The sequence below is a fragment of the Aspergillus japonicus genome, assembly GCF_003184785.1.
Source record: "Aspergillus japonicus CBS 114.51 unplaced genomic scaffold BO86scaffold_2, whole genome shotgun sequence".
In the NCBI taxonomy this organism is placed as follows: domain Eukaryota; kingdom Fungi; phylum Ascomycota; class Eurotiomycetes; order Eurotiales; family Aspergillaceae; genus Aspergillus; species Aspergillus japonicus.
The window spans coordinates 741,900-758,442 of record NW_020291639.1 but is presented as its reverse complement, the minus strand read 5'-3'; the positions used below and the strand labels follow the sequence as shown (position 1 = coordinate 758,442).

The following is a 16,543-nucleotide window of genomic DNA, read 5'->3' as shown; positions in this document are numbered from 1 at the left end:
GGCGAGAGAAAGGATTACACTGAAAACGCGCAAATTGTGCATTTCTGAATTAGAGGTCATTCAGAGCTTGACATATGATTTTCTTCTTGGCTTCGACAAGCCAAATTCTTCTCAAGGTCAGCATTGTCGGATCGATGTGCAGAATCGCTCTGCTCTCTGGCATCAGTTAGTCTTCCGGAAATGGACCTCGGGCTGTGATATGCCGAGCATCAATTTAACCGACTATGCTGAAGATTGGTCGCAGAGCGCGCTCTTCCACAAGACACCTGATCTCACGCATGCCCATTGCTTTTGGACTGACCATGATTATAACTTGGGCGAGAACTAGATAGCATCCGGACTCTGGCCATTGTTAAATTCACAGGCCCAAGGTGCCGTCAGCCTTCTTGGGAAATCACATTCGATAGTGTTGGTTCTAGGATCGCCACAGATCGCCCTCTCATTCAATAGCCGTCTCAATAACCGCTTCAAGTTTTTCCCTCCACAAATCTCGACTGTCCTCCACCTCGGTCACGATCCACCTCAATTCCATCCTCATATCCATTCTCAATTAAAGAATTACATCAAAGTCTTGGTCAGCAAGCTTCAATCGAGGGCAATCCCGCCCCATGGAGAGAAGAACGAAATACTCCTCATGATCGATCAACTCGAGGTTATCCACCCCATCCTCCGCGCGAATATTTTAGGATGAGATGATGATGGCTTGGAGAGTTTCAGGCAAAAGGTTGGGCTACCCTGTAGTATGTATGAGGAGTAAGTAGTAGACGTAGTATGGACGTGACCAATGAAGAATCCTACTAGCGAACACAAGAATATTATTTCTGGAACATAATGAAGCTGGCTTATTCAGAACTACTAATAGCATGACACTTCGCTTTTTGATGTTCCCAGGTTGGCACATCGCATAAATTAGTTAAAGTGACGGGCCTCCATTGATGCTTATCACCCACACTCCGATAGTGTTTGCGCGGATGCGACGGATCACTTTTTGTTTTACGCCACTTCTGTACATACAAGAAGCAAAGTTGTGGAAGAGATGGATCGAAAAACCATCGAGGACCACATACAATATCGCTCATCATCTCCAAGCATGTATAATATCAAGCCATGCCATCGATGTAGTTCCTTCCTCATAGTTGGGCCAGTGCGGCCAGAATCTTTCTCTCCCCTCAAGTTTGCACCGTTTGTCTCCGCAACCCACCCCTCATCCCCGCGGATCAAATTTCCTCATCGCAATCGCATCACACTTTTTTTTTCTGTCTGGGACTTTATCCTCTCGATATTTCTTCCAACATAGTCTCCCGGACTCAGCGCCTCGCAGAATTCTCCACTCAGATTCGATATCCCTCCGGCGCGAAAAACAATAAAAATGGGCCGAATCGAAGAACTCCCCGACGACTTTGACGAATCGCTCAACCTGAACGATGGCGCCGCCAACGCCGCCGCCGCCGCATCAGCCGCCGCAACAACAACAGAAGAAGAGATCCTCCCCATCAAGCACGAGCGCCTGAAGGATGTGGAGAGCAGCGATCCGATGGCGCCGCGCATGCCGCCGTCGATGCAGGCGGTGCAGACGCACACGACGGACGAACTGGCGGATATCCTGAACCGGACGCCGTTGTTCATGACGGATATGGATAAGGCGTTGGATGAGAGTATGTCCTCCCCCCCCCGGCCCCGCTCTTTCCGTATGCGTCTGAGATCGGGAAGGAAAGGGGTTGTCAAAGGGATAGAACATGGCTAACGGTTTCTTTCTTTTTGCCGGTAGACGGCGAGAACGTCATGCTGGATGCGATCCGCGCGCTGCAGAATGAAGGAACCCGCGGCGAGGTGGCGCAGAGTTTCCGGTCCGAGGGCAACGAGACGGCCAAGGAGAAGCGGTGGATCGACGCCAAGGAGCACTACACCAAGGCGATTGCGGTTCTGCAGGCCAAGGAGGATAAGTGGGAGCAGCCCGAGGACGAGGAGGCCGAGAGGAAGCTCCAGCAGGAGGTGGAGGCGGCGTGCTATATCAACCGCGCGCTGTGTCATTTGGAATTGCGTAAGTGCGACCATTTCTTAAACGATCCCTGGTTGGTGGGGGATGAGCAAAAGCGCTAATTTGGGGGCAACACAGAGAACTACCGCTCCACGACTCTCGACTGCGCCGCCGCTTTGAAACTCAATCCCAAGAATGTCAAGGCCTGGTACCGCTCTGCGACGGCGTTGCTCGCTCTGGACAAGATCCCCGAGGCGGAGGATGCGGCGGCGCGCGGCCTGGCCGTCGACCCCGAGAACAAATCCCTGCAGACGGTGGCGGCCAAGATCGCGGAGCGGAAAGCCGCGGTGGAGCGGGTGGCGGCGAGGCGGAAGGCCGAGGAGGAGCGCCGGCAGAAGGAGGCGCAGCTGTTGAGCGTCGCGCTCCAGGCCCGGAACATCCGCACGCGCAAGACGGACGCGCCGCCGGAGATGGAGGACGCGGGCATCAAGCTCTCGCCGGATCCGCTGTCGCCCGAGAGTACCCTCGAGTTCCCCTGTGTGCTCCTGTACCACATGGACGCGGAGACGGACTTCATCAAGGCGTTCTCCGAGATGCACACCATCGAGGATCATCTGGAATACATCTTCCCGCTGCCCTGGGACTCGAAGCATGAGTACACGATCAACACGGTGGAGTGCTTCATGGAGACCGTCACGGGCGGCTTGATCCAAGCGGGCAAGAAGCTGCCCCTGCTGCAGATCTTGGCGAGCGGCAAGGTGGAGGTTGTGGATGAGCTGGTGAAGATCTATGTGATTCCCACGTCGAAGAAGGCCAAGTTCATCGCTGAGATGAAAGCTAGGAGATCGGGGTGAGACGGCATCTCGATTGCTGATGTGAAATGAAGAAATGATGGACTGTGACCCTCCGGAAGGGGATAGCCGGTCTATCCACCTGTACTGTACACGCTCTTGACGTGAGGATCAGCGCGGACAAGCCACTACAGCGTCCCTATAGGCTTTGACCTCCATCAGAAGGGCACATGCTGATAACTCGTGTCGTCGGGGTACGCACAAGCCTGCTTTTCTTGGTCCTCGATACTCACCTATAGATCTGGCTGAGGAACCGGCACTTGATACCATTGTAGATATACACTTTATGACGAATCAAAAGTTATAGATTTCATAAGAGTTCTTTATGGCTAAGAGTTGGCCAAAAGAGAATGTGCAATTTAAAAACGGCGGTGCTGCATACCTGGAGGCAAACGGCCAAGGTAGAAGCTGTCTCCGTCGATCCTCTCTTCCTATTCCTTCCTATAGTGCTCTCACAGTCGAGCAACAAGCCATTCAACCACCTGCTTATGCACTTTTGTCTAACATTGACATCCCGGCTCCAGACCTCTGAATAGTTCAGCCAGGAACAGACGTTGTCACAGGTCTCTACCAGAAGACGCTACCTTTTCGCCAGCTTTGCGGAGTAGCAAATACTATCGAAGCAGGGGAGTCGCTTGCCAGCCTCATTAAGCGAGATAAGTGCTCAAGACAAATACTGCTCGCATGGTGCCAGGGGATCTGAGTGTCTACGGGAGGGAACATGGTCCAGCTTATGCTGACTTCTTTGTCGCTATGAGGCTGTGGGTTATTTGTGGCTCTTGGAAGCTGCAATGCAAGAGCTTGTGGTGCCTTATACTCCAGAGACTAGGTAGTCACGACACGGGAAGGCCCACAGTACAGGGCTGGATCGAATCATTTCAGTTGGTCCTATTTGCTGGAGATATCGACTATCACGCATTGAAGTTGGCCTTTTGATGGCACTACTTTATCTGGTCTGCAACGGCATATTTGATCTACCGGCCACCAGTAGCAGGAGTCATTCAATACCAGAGCTATCTCCTCACATAGTCACTGCATGGACTCTGTATACTATGGACTCAAGCAATCCTTGGGGTGAATTTGTACTCTGTCATCTGTCATTCACCAGCCTTTGTATTGTGGTCTGTCATTTTGCTTCACTCTTGATCTTTATCTAATTCAATGTTTCCTGTTGCTGGCCATTAAATGGATCAATATCCTTGTAGATTGGCCCTCTTCCACCGTCCCTCTCTATCCTTCTTCTTCTTCATCCTCCTCCATCTCCTCCATCTTCTCCACCTCTTTCGCCTTACTACCTACTCAGCTTCCATTCCTCTCTTCCACAGTTCCATTACATCTGTATCTTTATTGCCCAGTACAATAGCATCGACAATCTCTACGTTGGGAATGATCTATGACTTATTGCATTCCCGACAACTGTCTACATCACAAACGAAAGAATCCTAAGATCTTTCTCATGGCCAGCTGGTGCTGATAAAGTATGTCCTTCGCTTGCCCCAGACATTGATCACGGCTTCATGGCGGCTTTTCTTGATCTAGGGCTCTGCCAAGCTGACTCACGACAACTAAGTCAATCGGCCGAGGGACGACAGAGATAAACGAGCTTCGCTTTGGAGTTCGAGGGCCGCTTTCCAATCGAAGAAAGAACAATGATGTACGCATTCTACGATATCGACCACTTCATAGATCGTTTAATTCGCCTTCCCGCAGAGATGACATCTTCATGTCTTGCACAGTCTTCCTAGAATGCCTGTACCCGGCAAACATCATCCAGAGAAGCTATGAGTCGTATTCGAAGAGAAAGCCTTGTCCCCGAATCAGCTTCCCATGACCAACGAACCGCGAGAGCATGCTGTCTCCGGCGAGGCAGCGGCCAATACTACTGCTGACAAAACGAGACCTGGAGGAGATATTTGTCCTCGGCAAGAAAATCACTGCAGGTGCTGACGATTATGATTATCGTATATCTTTTGAGGATATACTTCGGTATAACCGAAAACCAGCGGTCACCGGGTGGCCCTTCCTCCAGATACCATTCCCGCAAACTCCCAAAAGCAAGGGGCCAAAGCCATTGCAAGCACGACCTATTCCAAGTGACCTACTGCCAGGTCCACTATCCGCGGTCTCCACACAAGTAAATCGCTCAAACAGCCCTTAGCTACTCCCCGATAGCGCCGTCCACACGCCCATACCAAGCATGATGCTGTCCGCGCGAGCATATCAACCCTCAACCCTCCGCCCCCCATCTCAGAACAATGACATAAACCATGACATCTTCACGACACCACAACCTCTTCTGCAGGGGGAACAAAAAAGAAACTCCCCCGTACTGGGGTTCGAACCCAGGTCTGAAGCAGGAAACCGTTAGGTGACCCACAACCGTCGTCTCCATCTAGATCATACGGGGTGTTGTTGGAGGTATCCGCGCTAGCTTTAATTATCTGTTCATTTCCAGTGGCTTTTGAGCATGGTTTTGGAGCAGCAGATGGTTCTAAAGTATGGAGAATATCTTTTAAAGATATTCAAATTAAGGCAGAATTGCCTTATGGTCGTTGCGCCGAAACTTGCCTGGTGGGGTGGTAGTTTCGTCTAAGGACTGGAGTAGAAACGGATGGTCGGATATCAAGGTGGAGATAGAAAAGGAGATAATCACTACAGGTTGGATTGGACACTTTGCTGGATTATTTACCGGCGAGAGGTCGGTAAAGCCATGGCCTAGGATGCTCAACTTTACTGTCGACATGAGTTATGCCCTTACTCCACAATTTTCTCATTGGGTCATCACTTCCAAACAAGTCTATAATGCCTCAAGAACAAACAGCACTGAATCGAAGCAAAACAACAACAAGAAGAAAGAAAAGAAAGAGAACTGGAAGGAAGAGTAAGGCGCGACTGCTCTGGATAACTGACACGCCACAGCACAATCGCTAGGAGCAGGTTAAGAGCCCCAAACATGGAAGGTGTTGATCCGGGGGTCTTTTGCAATATATGATGATTATTGATTGCAGATTGTCAAATATAGCTACGACAGGGTCTTCTGTGGAGATTTGACTCTGAGCTTTCTGAAGATTGAATAGGTAACTTGGTGTGGAATCAAGAGACACCGACACCGATCATTGGATGGAAGCCGCGAAGCCGGAGAACTAATCTCGCGGAGTTCATATCTCCATGTGAGTGCCAGTCCTTCCCCTTCCTTGTGCTTAGGAACATCGACTAACTTCTAGACAGGGTTCAAGCCAGGGAAGAAGCAGACCTAGTGTGTGGGCTGGCCGTGAGTAACGGAGCCACTACATACCCCGCGGTCATTCTGCGCCTGTCTACGACGATCGATTGTCTGGGCTGGCGGATGGAAGCTTGATCTTCGACCACGCGGACCAATTCTGGATTGAGCTTGCTCATTGATCTGCGTGTGGTAGCAAGGTACCAGTATCTTGTTTTGGAGCTTCTTTGGATAGACGAAGTTCTCGAGAATGGTGGTCTTCGAGGACTCGACACTGAGCTTGCTGTGGACTATCATGCTTGCTGGTTGGAGTTTTCAATAAGATCAATGCTTACTCTATTTCAGCTGGCTCTACCGATGTCCCCTTCAGAGGTCCTCTTTCAGATACGGAAAGCTAAGTTTTTTCCAGAAAATTTTTCCACGGTTGAATTTTCTCGAAAACGCTTTCGTGAGGAATTTTGGGTATCAACTCGAGCTCACCATCTAGAGAGCTGCTACAGGCACACCACCTAAGAACTCGTCGCCATTCTTGATCTTTTCAATGGCAGTCAATGTGCTAAAGATCATGCAGAGCTTAATGGCCATGATACGTGAGACGTTCGAAGACCTTGGTCCTATCGTGGCAGGAAGTACCCTGCGAGATTTTGAGTTCAAATCAGTGGAAGAGTTGATGGCGTTCCAAGAGATGTGGGGTGCGAGGCTCTTTCCTGGGCATGAAACACTCGTCTTGCGTGGCAGCTACCAGTACTCTGCGACCAGATTTGAACACAGAAGCGTGCAGAGAAGGGAGACTCAAATGGTCCGCCGACAGAGCAAAAGGCTTGAGGCCAGAGGCCCCACCGAGGCAGGTTCTGAGCCCGCTCACAGTCTGCGGGTAACCCAGAGACAGTTGGGCAATGGTAATTACACCCTTGACATCACGATCTCAATATTAATGATCTTCTAAATCCAGACGCAGAAGTAAACGCCGGCCTCGATGTCAAAAACACCTGAACTGCTCAGTTCTTTCACTCCTCATCTTTCTACAGTTATTACTTGACTAATGACTTCATTGAATAGCACAGCTATGCCTTGGTCCCAAGAATCTATGCGGCTATATTACTGACAGCACCGCTCACCCTCATGTTGTGAGAGCTAAGGAGAGCACCGAAACCGATGCGAAGATGGAGTAATTTTTTGTGGCGGCTTTGGTACAGAAAGTTCAGAATAGCAAGACTCGCAAAACCATGCCGAGAATTGATACTGGCCAACGACCCCTTTGACGGTTGCACGTGGCGCCTCGGTTGGCGAGTGACATAATTGATACCTGAACAAGGGTCAGAATGACAAGCAATCTTTATCCTCTCTCGATGACACACTGCTATATTCGATTGGCAACTCAGGTGGACAGGTCCAACCTGTCCTGCTCTGAATCTTGAAAGCCCCTTCAGGGTGGAAGGACAATTACTATTGAAAGATTACATCCCGCAAAGCCGCCAATATCAAACACCCAGGTGCAGGTGGGCCCCCGGTCCGTCCCGCAAAAAGGCCATCGATGTTCACTTTATACATCGTCATCGACTACGGAAGGTAAAGGACTTGCAAGTGAGTCCCCTCGTCAATTCTTGTTTCTGGTATGTCACTTCTCTAAGGCTATACTACACGGTCTTTATCGATCAGACAAGAGTACCTGGTCCTTTATCACTTTTCTTTCCGTACAAATAAGATTTACAGATTCCTATCAACCACCCGATCCCCTTCAAACCATAGCTTATGGATGAAACAGACTCCCAGCAACAGCAGACCATCCCATCCGACAGAGTTCTTCTGCTCCCAGAAGTCCTGACTACTTTCACATAGCTTGCTTCCATCTCCTATCCGCTACTTCCGTATTAGCCATCTATCCATCCATCCTTAGATATGGAGCACAAGCAGTACCTATCGAGATAAAGCAAGCAGCAAAGACCCAGCTGACTAACTTCCTCGGAGGGATCTACTAGGTATCGTACTGTAAGTGCCGAATTTTGCGACGAAGTGCACTGGCCAGATTGACAGGAAGGGACGTATGAAGTGGTAGGTTGGGGATAAATACCGCAGCGGGACTGATATTTCGAGACTTGGCCGGGAAAAATCCCTCGTACAGCAAGCAACGACTTCAACATCAACACCAACCAACACCTTCAAGCTTCCGTGTCAGTGTGCAACCCAGGCCCCAGCAATGCTTAGCTCCAGATCTCAAGCTGTCACTGACTCGATGCTGCGTCAATTATCCGAGGCGAATGATGATCTAGGCGCGGGGCCTCATGATGGCAGTTCATAAGGGGCCTCCTTGCCTCGGACATTCCGAAGATTTGGTCTCCTCGAGAGGACTCCCCCTACACCCTTGGCTATTCTTCTAAGACAATAATCTTTCATTTACCCATCATCAGACAGGATGACTTTAAAAGGCCCCTATCAATTTCAGTACCAGCCTCTATGCAGTGAGCCGCCGCCACCGTATACACCATCCCAAACCCCTTCATACAGCCCACAGCCACCACATCCCAGCAAGCACCTCCACGCACTCCCGACCTCAATTTCTCCTTTCTTGTCCTGTGAACAGACACCCCCACAGCTGTCCCGCTCGACCATCTCCAGATACGGCCGTTACCTCGCCACCCTGCGCCACAGCGCCAACAGCACCACCTACCTTTACCGACTCTGTCCACGCTCTCCAGCCAACAGCAAACCCAGGATCTACGCCGTCAAAGTCATCCTCCCATCCTCTCAGCCCTTTTCTTCTACTCACTCCCCCAAAAACAACGCGATAAACAGCAATACCATCAACCACCCCAACGTCCTCCTCCCATTCCTGCCCGCAATCATCGACGATGCGGGCAATCACCACCTGATCACCCCCTACTGCACGGGGGGTACTCTCCATGAGCTGGTCGCATCCACAACGCAGCTCCCTCCTGCAGAAGCCAACTGCTTCTTCAAACAACTTCTCCGAGGGGTCGCATATCTCCACAACCACCCCGACCTTCGATCTCACCTCGAACAGACGCACAATGGGCCCCAATGGACGAGCTTAAATCTCAACCCACAGGACATCCTCCTCGCCGGGAAAGGAACCGTGCGAATCAAAGTCCGGGCATTTTACCCCCCAACTACTACCACCCCTGACCTTCACGCAGTAGGCAGCAGTCCATACTATGCGCCAGAGGTATACCGCCTTCTCAACGCCCCGACCACCGCCACCGGCATTAACGAAATCAACCCCAAGGCCCTCGACGCCTGGGCCCTCGGCATGATCTACCTATCCATGCGCACGGGCCGTCCAGCCTGGATTGTGGCCCAGACGGAAGAAGATCGGATTTATGCCCGATATGCAAGGGAACGAGTGCAGGAGGGGGGGTACGCCTTGATCGAGGACTTGGGGCCTGTAAGTGTCACGTTGATCCCCTTTCCTTTTCTGGTCATGTCCATCACGGGGATGCCATCTTATGAGTATGTATTGATCAAAATCGGCTACGCCCCCTCCAGGAACCATGTCGAAACGTCATCTACGCTATGTTAGACCCCAGGCCCCTTCGTCGGTTGACAGTTCATCAAGCCTTGCGGTCAGAATGGATATACGGCGTTGCAGTCTGTGAAGCAGGTGAAGACAGCGATCTTTTACCGAGGCAGCGGTCACTGTAGAAGAGGTAGGGAGGAAGGCATGTTGGAGTATTAGTCGACGTTATGTTCCGCCGTAACCCATAGTTAGTTCTCTCTAATCGTATCCCAAGCCACCGAGTCGAAAGCGATCACGTATAAGCTTGTCTGTCTACCTACCTACCTACCTATTTACTTCGTGACATGCAAACGCTACACAGTACAGTGCGATCAAACTTCCACAAAGCTTCTGACCATCCACATAAGTAAAGTCAGCCTCCTCCCAGAGCATACACACACACACACACTTTCTATCCCTCTCTCTCTCTGTGCTCCCAACACACCTCCCAAAATCCCAATTCCCTCATCAGACCTATCTCTTCCTTCGGGATTTGAACCCCCCAAAAGAACCAGGTTCTCATCACCACCCTACCAAACCCAACGCACCCAATGCACACACACCTCCAAACCCTCCGAGCAATATAACACATCCAACACCTCCGCCCAAGCACAGACCTGCGAACGCAAGACACGCGCCAAAAAAAACAAGTTATCTCCGCAGAAAAACCGGTTGACGTTCCCTTCCCCCATCCCATCCCTTGCTTTAGATGGATTACGATGTACAATGTACTGTACAAATGTAGGAACAGTTCATGCTTGCGTCCCCCAATCCTGCAAGGCTTACTGTCTCCCCGTCCCCTCTTGCGTGCTCTTGTATAAGTAAGCACGGCTGTCAGGAGATATAAGGAATGCGTCGTGGCGGCCCAAGTTCAATTGAATTCTGTTTTCGATCTCTCTTTGCTTGCCCCCCCCCTGACGGTAAAAGTGTAGATTCATGCTCGAGTCTTCATTCAAATATCTCTATTGGTCTCTTGATTATTAAAGTATGGTCTATATGTACAGTACCTCCACATCAATGCCTGGCTCTCGACCCCTCCAACCCTTTTTTGGTCCCATCGAAATTCTATACAACCAGTCCGGTCCTCTAGCGATTCTCTATGCCGTTGCGACCCGAAATGCACACAAAAAGGGAAAAAAACAAAAGAAAGAAGTGAGTACAAATGAAAATGCCCGTGCTGCTTTCCTTCTCTTCCCGTCCTCCTTCCCCCTCTATATGATGAGTTCATTCAAGATTAGAAACTAAAGTTAGTGAAGCGACCCCTCTCAACCACCCGGTGGGAGCGAGACCCAGGCTTTTTTGGGAAAAAAATCTTTCCACTTGTTTTTTGATGGCACACAACAAAAGAAATGCGTTAGCGCTTGAAAGTTTTGGGGGGATCAATAATTGAAATAATACGGGTTTGGGCAGCCTCCGAGATCGGTGTTCGAGAGTCCGATCACAGGCAGCGTCTGCTGCGCTTGGCTGTGGGGGTAGTATCGGAGAGGTAGCGAGCTGGTTTCGAGGGTCGATGGCTCGTGGTGGTACATGGAGCTGCTGGTCAGGTCCAGGGAGTAGCCAGCTGTGCTTTCTCCCTCGCGTGACCGTCGGTGGGCGCTGCTCCCGCCGATGGGTGCATATGAAGAAGTCGGGGCGCTGCTGTCCCACGAGACCTGGATGGTAGGGCCTTTGCAGGGCTCAAGGGGCTTGGCGGAAAGAGTCCCGGTGCTGCTCTTCGGTGTGGCCGAGGAGCTGCTGCAGGAGTCGAAGACGGAGGTATGGGATTCCAGGTCGGGGATCTCTTTTCGGTACACAGGGTTCACGCTGTCCTTCATAGATGAGCTGGTCGGGGAGCCCATCGCTTGGCTATCCGCAAGCTGCTCGGGAAGGTGAACGCGCGATACACACACAACCATGGGCCCGTCTGAAGCCATATCAGTCTCTGGTGCAGTCATCATGCCAGATGGAAATACCTGTTCTGCCTTCCAAGTACCGTTCTTGCTCCCCCCGGACATGGTAGATCTCATCTAGGATAGCTAACCGTTCGACAGGTTGAATCTGGCGGCGCACAGATTGATCCGCTTCTTTGAGTTTCTCGACGCAGATAGCGTGGCTTTCGCGCAATTCGCACAGAATATGCACCAGGAGCTTGACTCGCTCTGTCATTCACTTAGCTTGCTTCATTTCGAGAAATCCGTTGGATAGTCCCCTTACCGTTTTTGAGAAGGTGATCGGGCTCTCTGTGGGTGACGCCCGCTGGCCACCAGGCTGGCTTTGTGAGCTCGGGATCAAACTGTTGAGATGTGCCAGAAATGATCTTGCGTCCGTTGTACGGATAGTTGACCTGCTTTCGCGGCTCCACGAGCTTAATGTATGCCTTGGCAAGAATGCGACAATTGATCTGTTGTAGGCCTTCGAAAGCCTTCTCATAGTATCGCCGGAGGATGCTAGCATTGCGAATAGGGAGCATGGTTTTCTGGTGACAAGTGATGCTCATTGGTACAAGACATTCATGCGACACTCGTTTCCGCTTATTTGAGGAAGGCTCTGAGGTATTGCGGAACCTGAAAATATGTTAGTTTGCATCATCAATGAGGACATGGTGTTGCCATACATCGATTTGCTGTTAGGAGACTCAGGCGACAATGGGCTTCTGCCTCTTGACCCTTCTTTTGCCGATGTCAGCGCATCTGAAGTCAATGTGCGGCAGCGCAAGGTTTACCTAGAAATTTGCTCGACTCGTCCTTCCCAGACAAAGCCACGGCCCGTAGAAAGCTCTCGGTCACGTTTGGCGACAGAATTGTCTGGCAGCTATCCGCAATTGAAGGTGATGCTTCGAAGCGCAATTTACCGCTGTCATCGATGTAAATCAGAGCAAAGTGCAGACAGGCCAGCCCGTCTAATGGCGCATCCATTGATACCGGAGTATGAGCCTGGTGCAGTTAGCTTATGTTGCGAGGTCACCCAGGTGAATCAGTACCATGGCTGTGAAACAATCAAGGAAATGGTGACAAGTCAAGATGACCAATGGTTGGGACAATTAGACCTTCAGAAGCTCGCTCTGACACAGCAGGTAAGAAAGGTGCAAGGCACATAGAAGTACTCACGACGAGTCAGAGACAGGGCACGAGAGCAGGCATTTTAAACATGCATGGGAGACGGTCTGGGACCGATTTGAGGCAAATCGAATGAACGGGGCGATCAATAGATCCACAGTCTGTATCAAGCTTACAGGATCGCCCTCAATCCAAGTATCAGCTGTCCCTAGGTCGCCTCCGGGTGGATGATGCACCCACTGCATCACCATTAGCCCTAATGACCTTTTCTTCCCCAAGAAGCACCAGAACGAGATAGCCCATAAGAGAAAATCAGTGCCATAGAAGCTAGACCATTGGATGCATCCAAGCCGTGTCACTAATGCGTGGCCCTATGTGGCACAGCAGCGGATGGGGACCCATCCGCTCGCTTGCATTCAGGCGTGAATACTAATGCCTTTCTGTGTTGTTACCCTCAGGTATGACTATTGGAGAGCGTAAAAAGTACCTCTCGAGTCTTCCCTGAATAGGTAAGGATCCCGTATAGTTGACAGTTCTTGGGGAACGAGCCGAGGGCCGCTACCCCGTAGATGCCATTGATTCGTTTCCACAAGGTCTTTGCCATTGTCGATCCGTCACTCACCGGCACTTCAAGCTCCATTTGCATGCAGTGCAAATAATAGACGACCAGAGAGTCACGGTCCCTCAAGGGCTGGTGGTAAGTCTATCTAGGGTATGCTGTAGATTGAGTATGCCTCGAGTCGGAGTGATAAAACGGAGTAGTTCGGGTGGAGAATGATCCTCACAAGGTACACTGCCCAATCCCGGTAATCATCGTGTTCATTTTTCTCCTATCACTTCAATTGCCTCTCTAGCGAATGACTTAATTCCGCTAACCCTTTCCTCCTTGCTTCGTGCATCGGGTGTCAGGCACTGATCGTACCGTTAGCATCATCCGAGAAGCAACACGAATGGGGCCGCAGACGAGAATCAGTGCAATGGGTAACAACCCAGCATGAGCAACGCGAGAAACTTGCCTCTTAACAATGTCGGGGGCATTACGTCGTATCGAGATGCCCAAGTAGTAACAGGATAGGGCCAAGTACTGACTGTATGACCGTTCAACGTACTTACGTGGTCCCTAGCGGTCTCACAGCGAAGCATTAGCCATGCAGAACGCTGATGATCATTCTGGGACAAATCGATCAGTCGAAAGTTTACTGTGTGGATCCGCCCCGGCTGGAAATGACCCACCGCAATACTCATAGGACGGCACCAGAGCTAATCGCGATGAATAGCAAAACGAACTATAGAGAGCGAAGTTGCGAGCGGAAAAAAATTGCGATAGTCTAAATGATCATTTGAAGGCTATCGTTCTCTGTCCGTAGTCGGTCCTTCCTGCCATGTCTCATCACGGGCATTATCCCAAAGAGTTGTTGGCATTGCGCCTATGCTGGTTGTCACCCATGCTATCCACATGATAGACATCAATTTGTCAATAACTATCGCTTCAAGCAGACGGGTCTAGACTCCAATCGTTCATTGCCACATTGCGCTACTTGGTGGTCATCGTGGATGGATGGCGAATTTCCCGAAGCGGATTATTAGGAGCCTGGTTATTTTGACACAGTGGGTAAGTACTGTACATTGTCGGTGAAATGTCCGACAATGGTGAGTAGAGGCGACATCCAAGGATGAAATTGGAGGTCAGGATGGGCGTGGAGTTAATTATGGAGTACTGCACATAGACCCTCGTAGTGCTGGCATTGAACATGCTTGCGAGCTTCCAAGGCTATTGGCCACGCATTCTTCCAGCTCGCCGTCGGCGTCACCTATTATATTCGAAAACAAGGTTATGACTGGTCACCGGCCGAAGTTCCGATTCGCGAAGAATGACAAATCTCGAATTCGCTTGGAGGACCAAGATCTGGCATAGTTACGGGGTACAGAGGGCTCGGACGACCGACCCCTGTAATCTCCTCAAAGGCGACAAGACTATTCTGTATAGGGGTATCATTAGGCGCTTCACACGACTGGTGTGAGCGCAGCAAAGACATGACCATAGTACCAGCTACCGGGCGATCGGAAACGCCATGATCGTTGACGGGGGCGGCCCTCTCCGTTGGGTCCAAGTATGGACAAATTCGGGTTTCTTGGGTTAGACCTCTGGGGAGTGGGTTGGGTGGACTGCAGCGGGTCGCATATTGCATATGATTAGATGACCTGTCTCTCTGGCTGGGCGCTCAGCAGTCATGCATGTCGGAAGGCTCCCGGACGTAGCGACTCGACTATTACACGCTCCATCGCCATCCATGGATGGTTAGCACGATTTATTAATAACAACACTTTCGTTGAGACGAAGACATCGATCGAGTTACGCTCTCAGCCGTCCTTCGTGGTTGCCCTCGAGATTATTGTATGACTGGGGATGGATTATTGATAGGTAGAGAATCAACAGTCCGACCACTACCTGACAGTGCACTGGTGGCTTTGATGCATCGTGTTTCGCATTCAGAGCATGTCTGATGGTGTATTTAACGGCCATTGGGGCATCATACCGGCTCGACCACATTATCCTGCTGAGAAATGGAGGCAACGTGTCTAGTAAGCAGCTTCATTCAGAGCCCATTGACATTAAAATTGAGAACATCATGTTAGAAGTAGCTTACTGGCTTTTTCCCATTACCGCAACTTCTTCGGTTCTCCATGAAAGCAGACACACCAGCCACGCCACCGGTAGGTAGGTGGTTCGAGCGCTGGTAGACCCCGAGTCTGGAAACGACGTACATGTACAATTGAGCACGGGTCACCGACTTGAGGGCTAGTGCGGGTGAGGGATCAATTCGCGTGGGGCTGGATGGCTCCATCGGTATGACAGATGCCATCCAGCCTGGTACGGAGGAGAGCAGCCGAGACTGGTTCTGAGAATGGCAGGACCTGAGATCAGTTTCATCGGAAACCTTCGATGACCCTAGTATCGGGGCTTCTGGAAGACTACCCGACCTGCGAGGACGATCAGCCGCGGGATGCTGGTCGCAAAAGTACAGTAGGTTTACTGTACAGTACAGTACATAGACTATTGCGAACGATCGATAGTTGGGGGAATTCTTCCGTCGTCGTCTTCCCAAAGTGATGGCTAGGACTATCCGTTGTCCGTACTAGGCCTCGAGCCCTTAGTAGTGCTCGTACTGTACGGAGTACAATTGAAGCAATGAAGTTGCCATGCGTGCTTCGCCCTCGATTGGTGGGCTCACCCTGCGGGGCTAAAGATGATGTGCACTTGGATGCACTTTGAGAGCAGTAACTAGTGGGGAGAAGAGAGCTGAGAGAGGTGGGAGGGAGAGAGAAAGTGATGAAGCCTGGAGCTTTCGGTTACACAGTTATGATGACTCTATGCCTTCCGAACAAGGCAGGAAGGCAAACCATCATGGATCCATGATCCATGGGGTGCCTCAGGTGCACAAGTTGTTGTTACAAAAATACAAGTACCTCTTTTACATAGCCAACGTGCCTGTAACTGCGTATCTTACGCTAGTAATACACCAATTGTGACGATGTCAGCTAATTGTCGTCCACATTCTATGAAGTACCGCACTTTGCCCAGTGCTCACATAACTTAACTGATCATCCATCTTGGAAGTCTGTCAATGTCAACGACTATCTCTCATGAATTTTGAGGATGACTATAGTACTAAGTTAGTAGTATGAGTATGACAGTGCCCAGTGTGGACTTTCCCACCACTGCACTCTTGGAACCCCACCTACCGGCCCGCCCGGACGAATGGTAGGCCATGTGTTATCATCCAATCGCTCGCGGGTTGATCAGTCTGAATCCGGCCAGCAAATCTCTTCCCGAGTCCTGACCCTTTCCCTCTTTCCACTGTTCGCACAGCCCTTCGATCCATGACTGACTGACTGACTGTCTATCTGTCTGTCTGTCTATTGCTATTATCTGTTCCTTTCTTG

The 16,543-nt window shown here is 50.7% G+C and overlaps 2 protein-coding genes across 2 annotated transcripts; one reads left to right on the top strand and one right to left on the bottom strand.

The window, feature by feature from the left end:
• The first annotated feature begins 8,139 nt into the window (after positions 1-8,139).
• BO86DRAFT_384985 (kinase-like protein) lies at positions 8,140-9,866 on the top strand. Its single transcript, XM_025671004.1, has 2 exons — positions 8,140-9,452; positions 9,554-9,866. Exons 1-2 carry the CDS (start codon positions 8,463-8,465, stop codon positions 9,707-9,709), a joined length of 1,146 nt encoding a protein of 381 aa, XP_025532895.1. The 5' UTR covers positions 8,140-8,462; the 3' UTR covers positions 9,710-9,866.
• A 1,076-nt stretch (positions 9,867-10,942) lies between these two features.
• BO86DRAFT_405889 (DUF2841 domain-containing protein) lies at positions 10,943-13,202 on the bottom strand (the record flags this gene model as incomplete). The annotated part of the gene is made up of 6 exons (XM_025674133.1): positions 10,943-11,466; positions 11,516-11,701; positions 11,757-12,106; positions 12,157-12,211; positions 12,265-12,475; positions 13,086-13,202. 6 exons carry the CDS (start codon positions 13,200-13,202, stop codon positions 10,943-10,945), a joined length of 1,443 nt encoding a protein of 480 aa, XP_025532894.1.
• Positions 13,203-16,543: the final 3,341 nt, after the last annotated feature.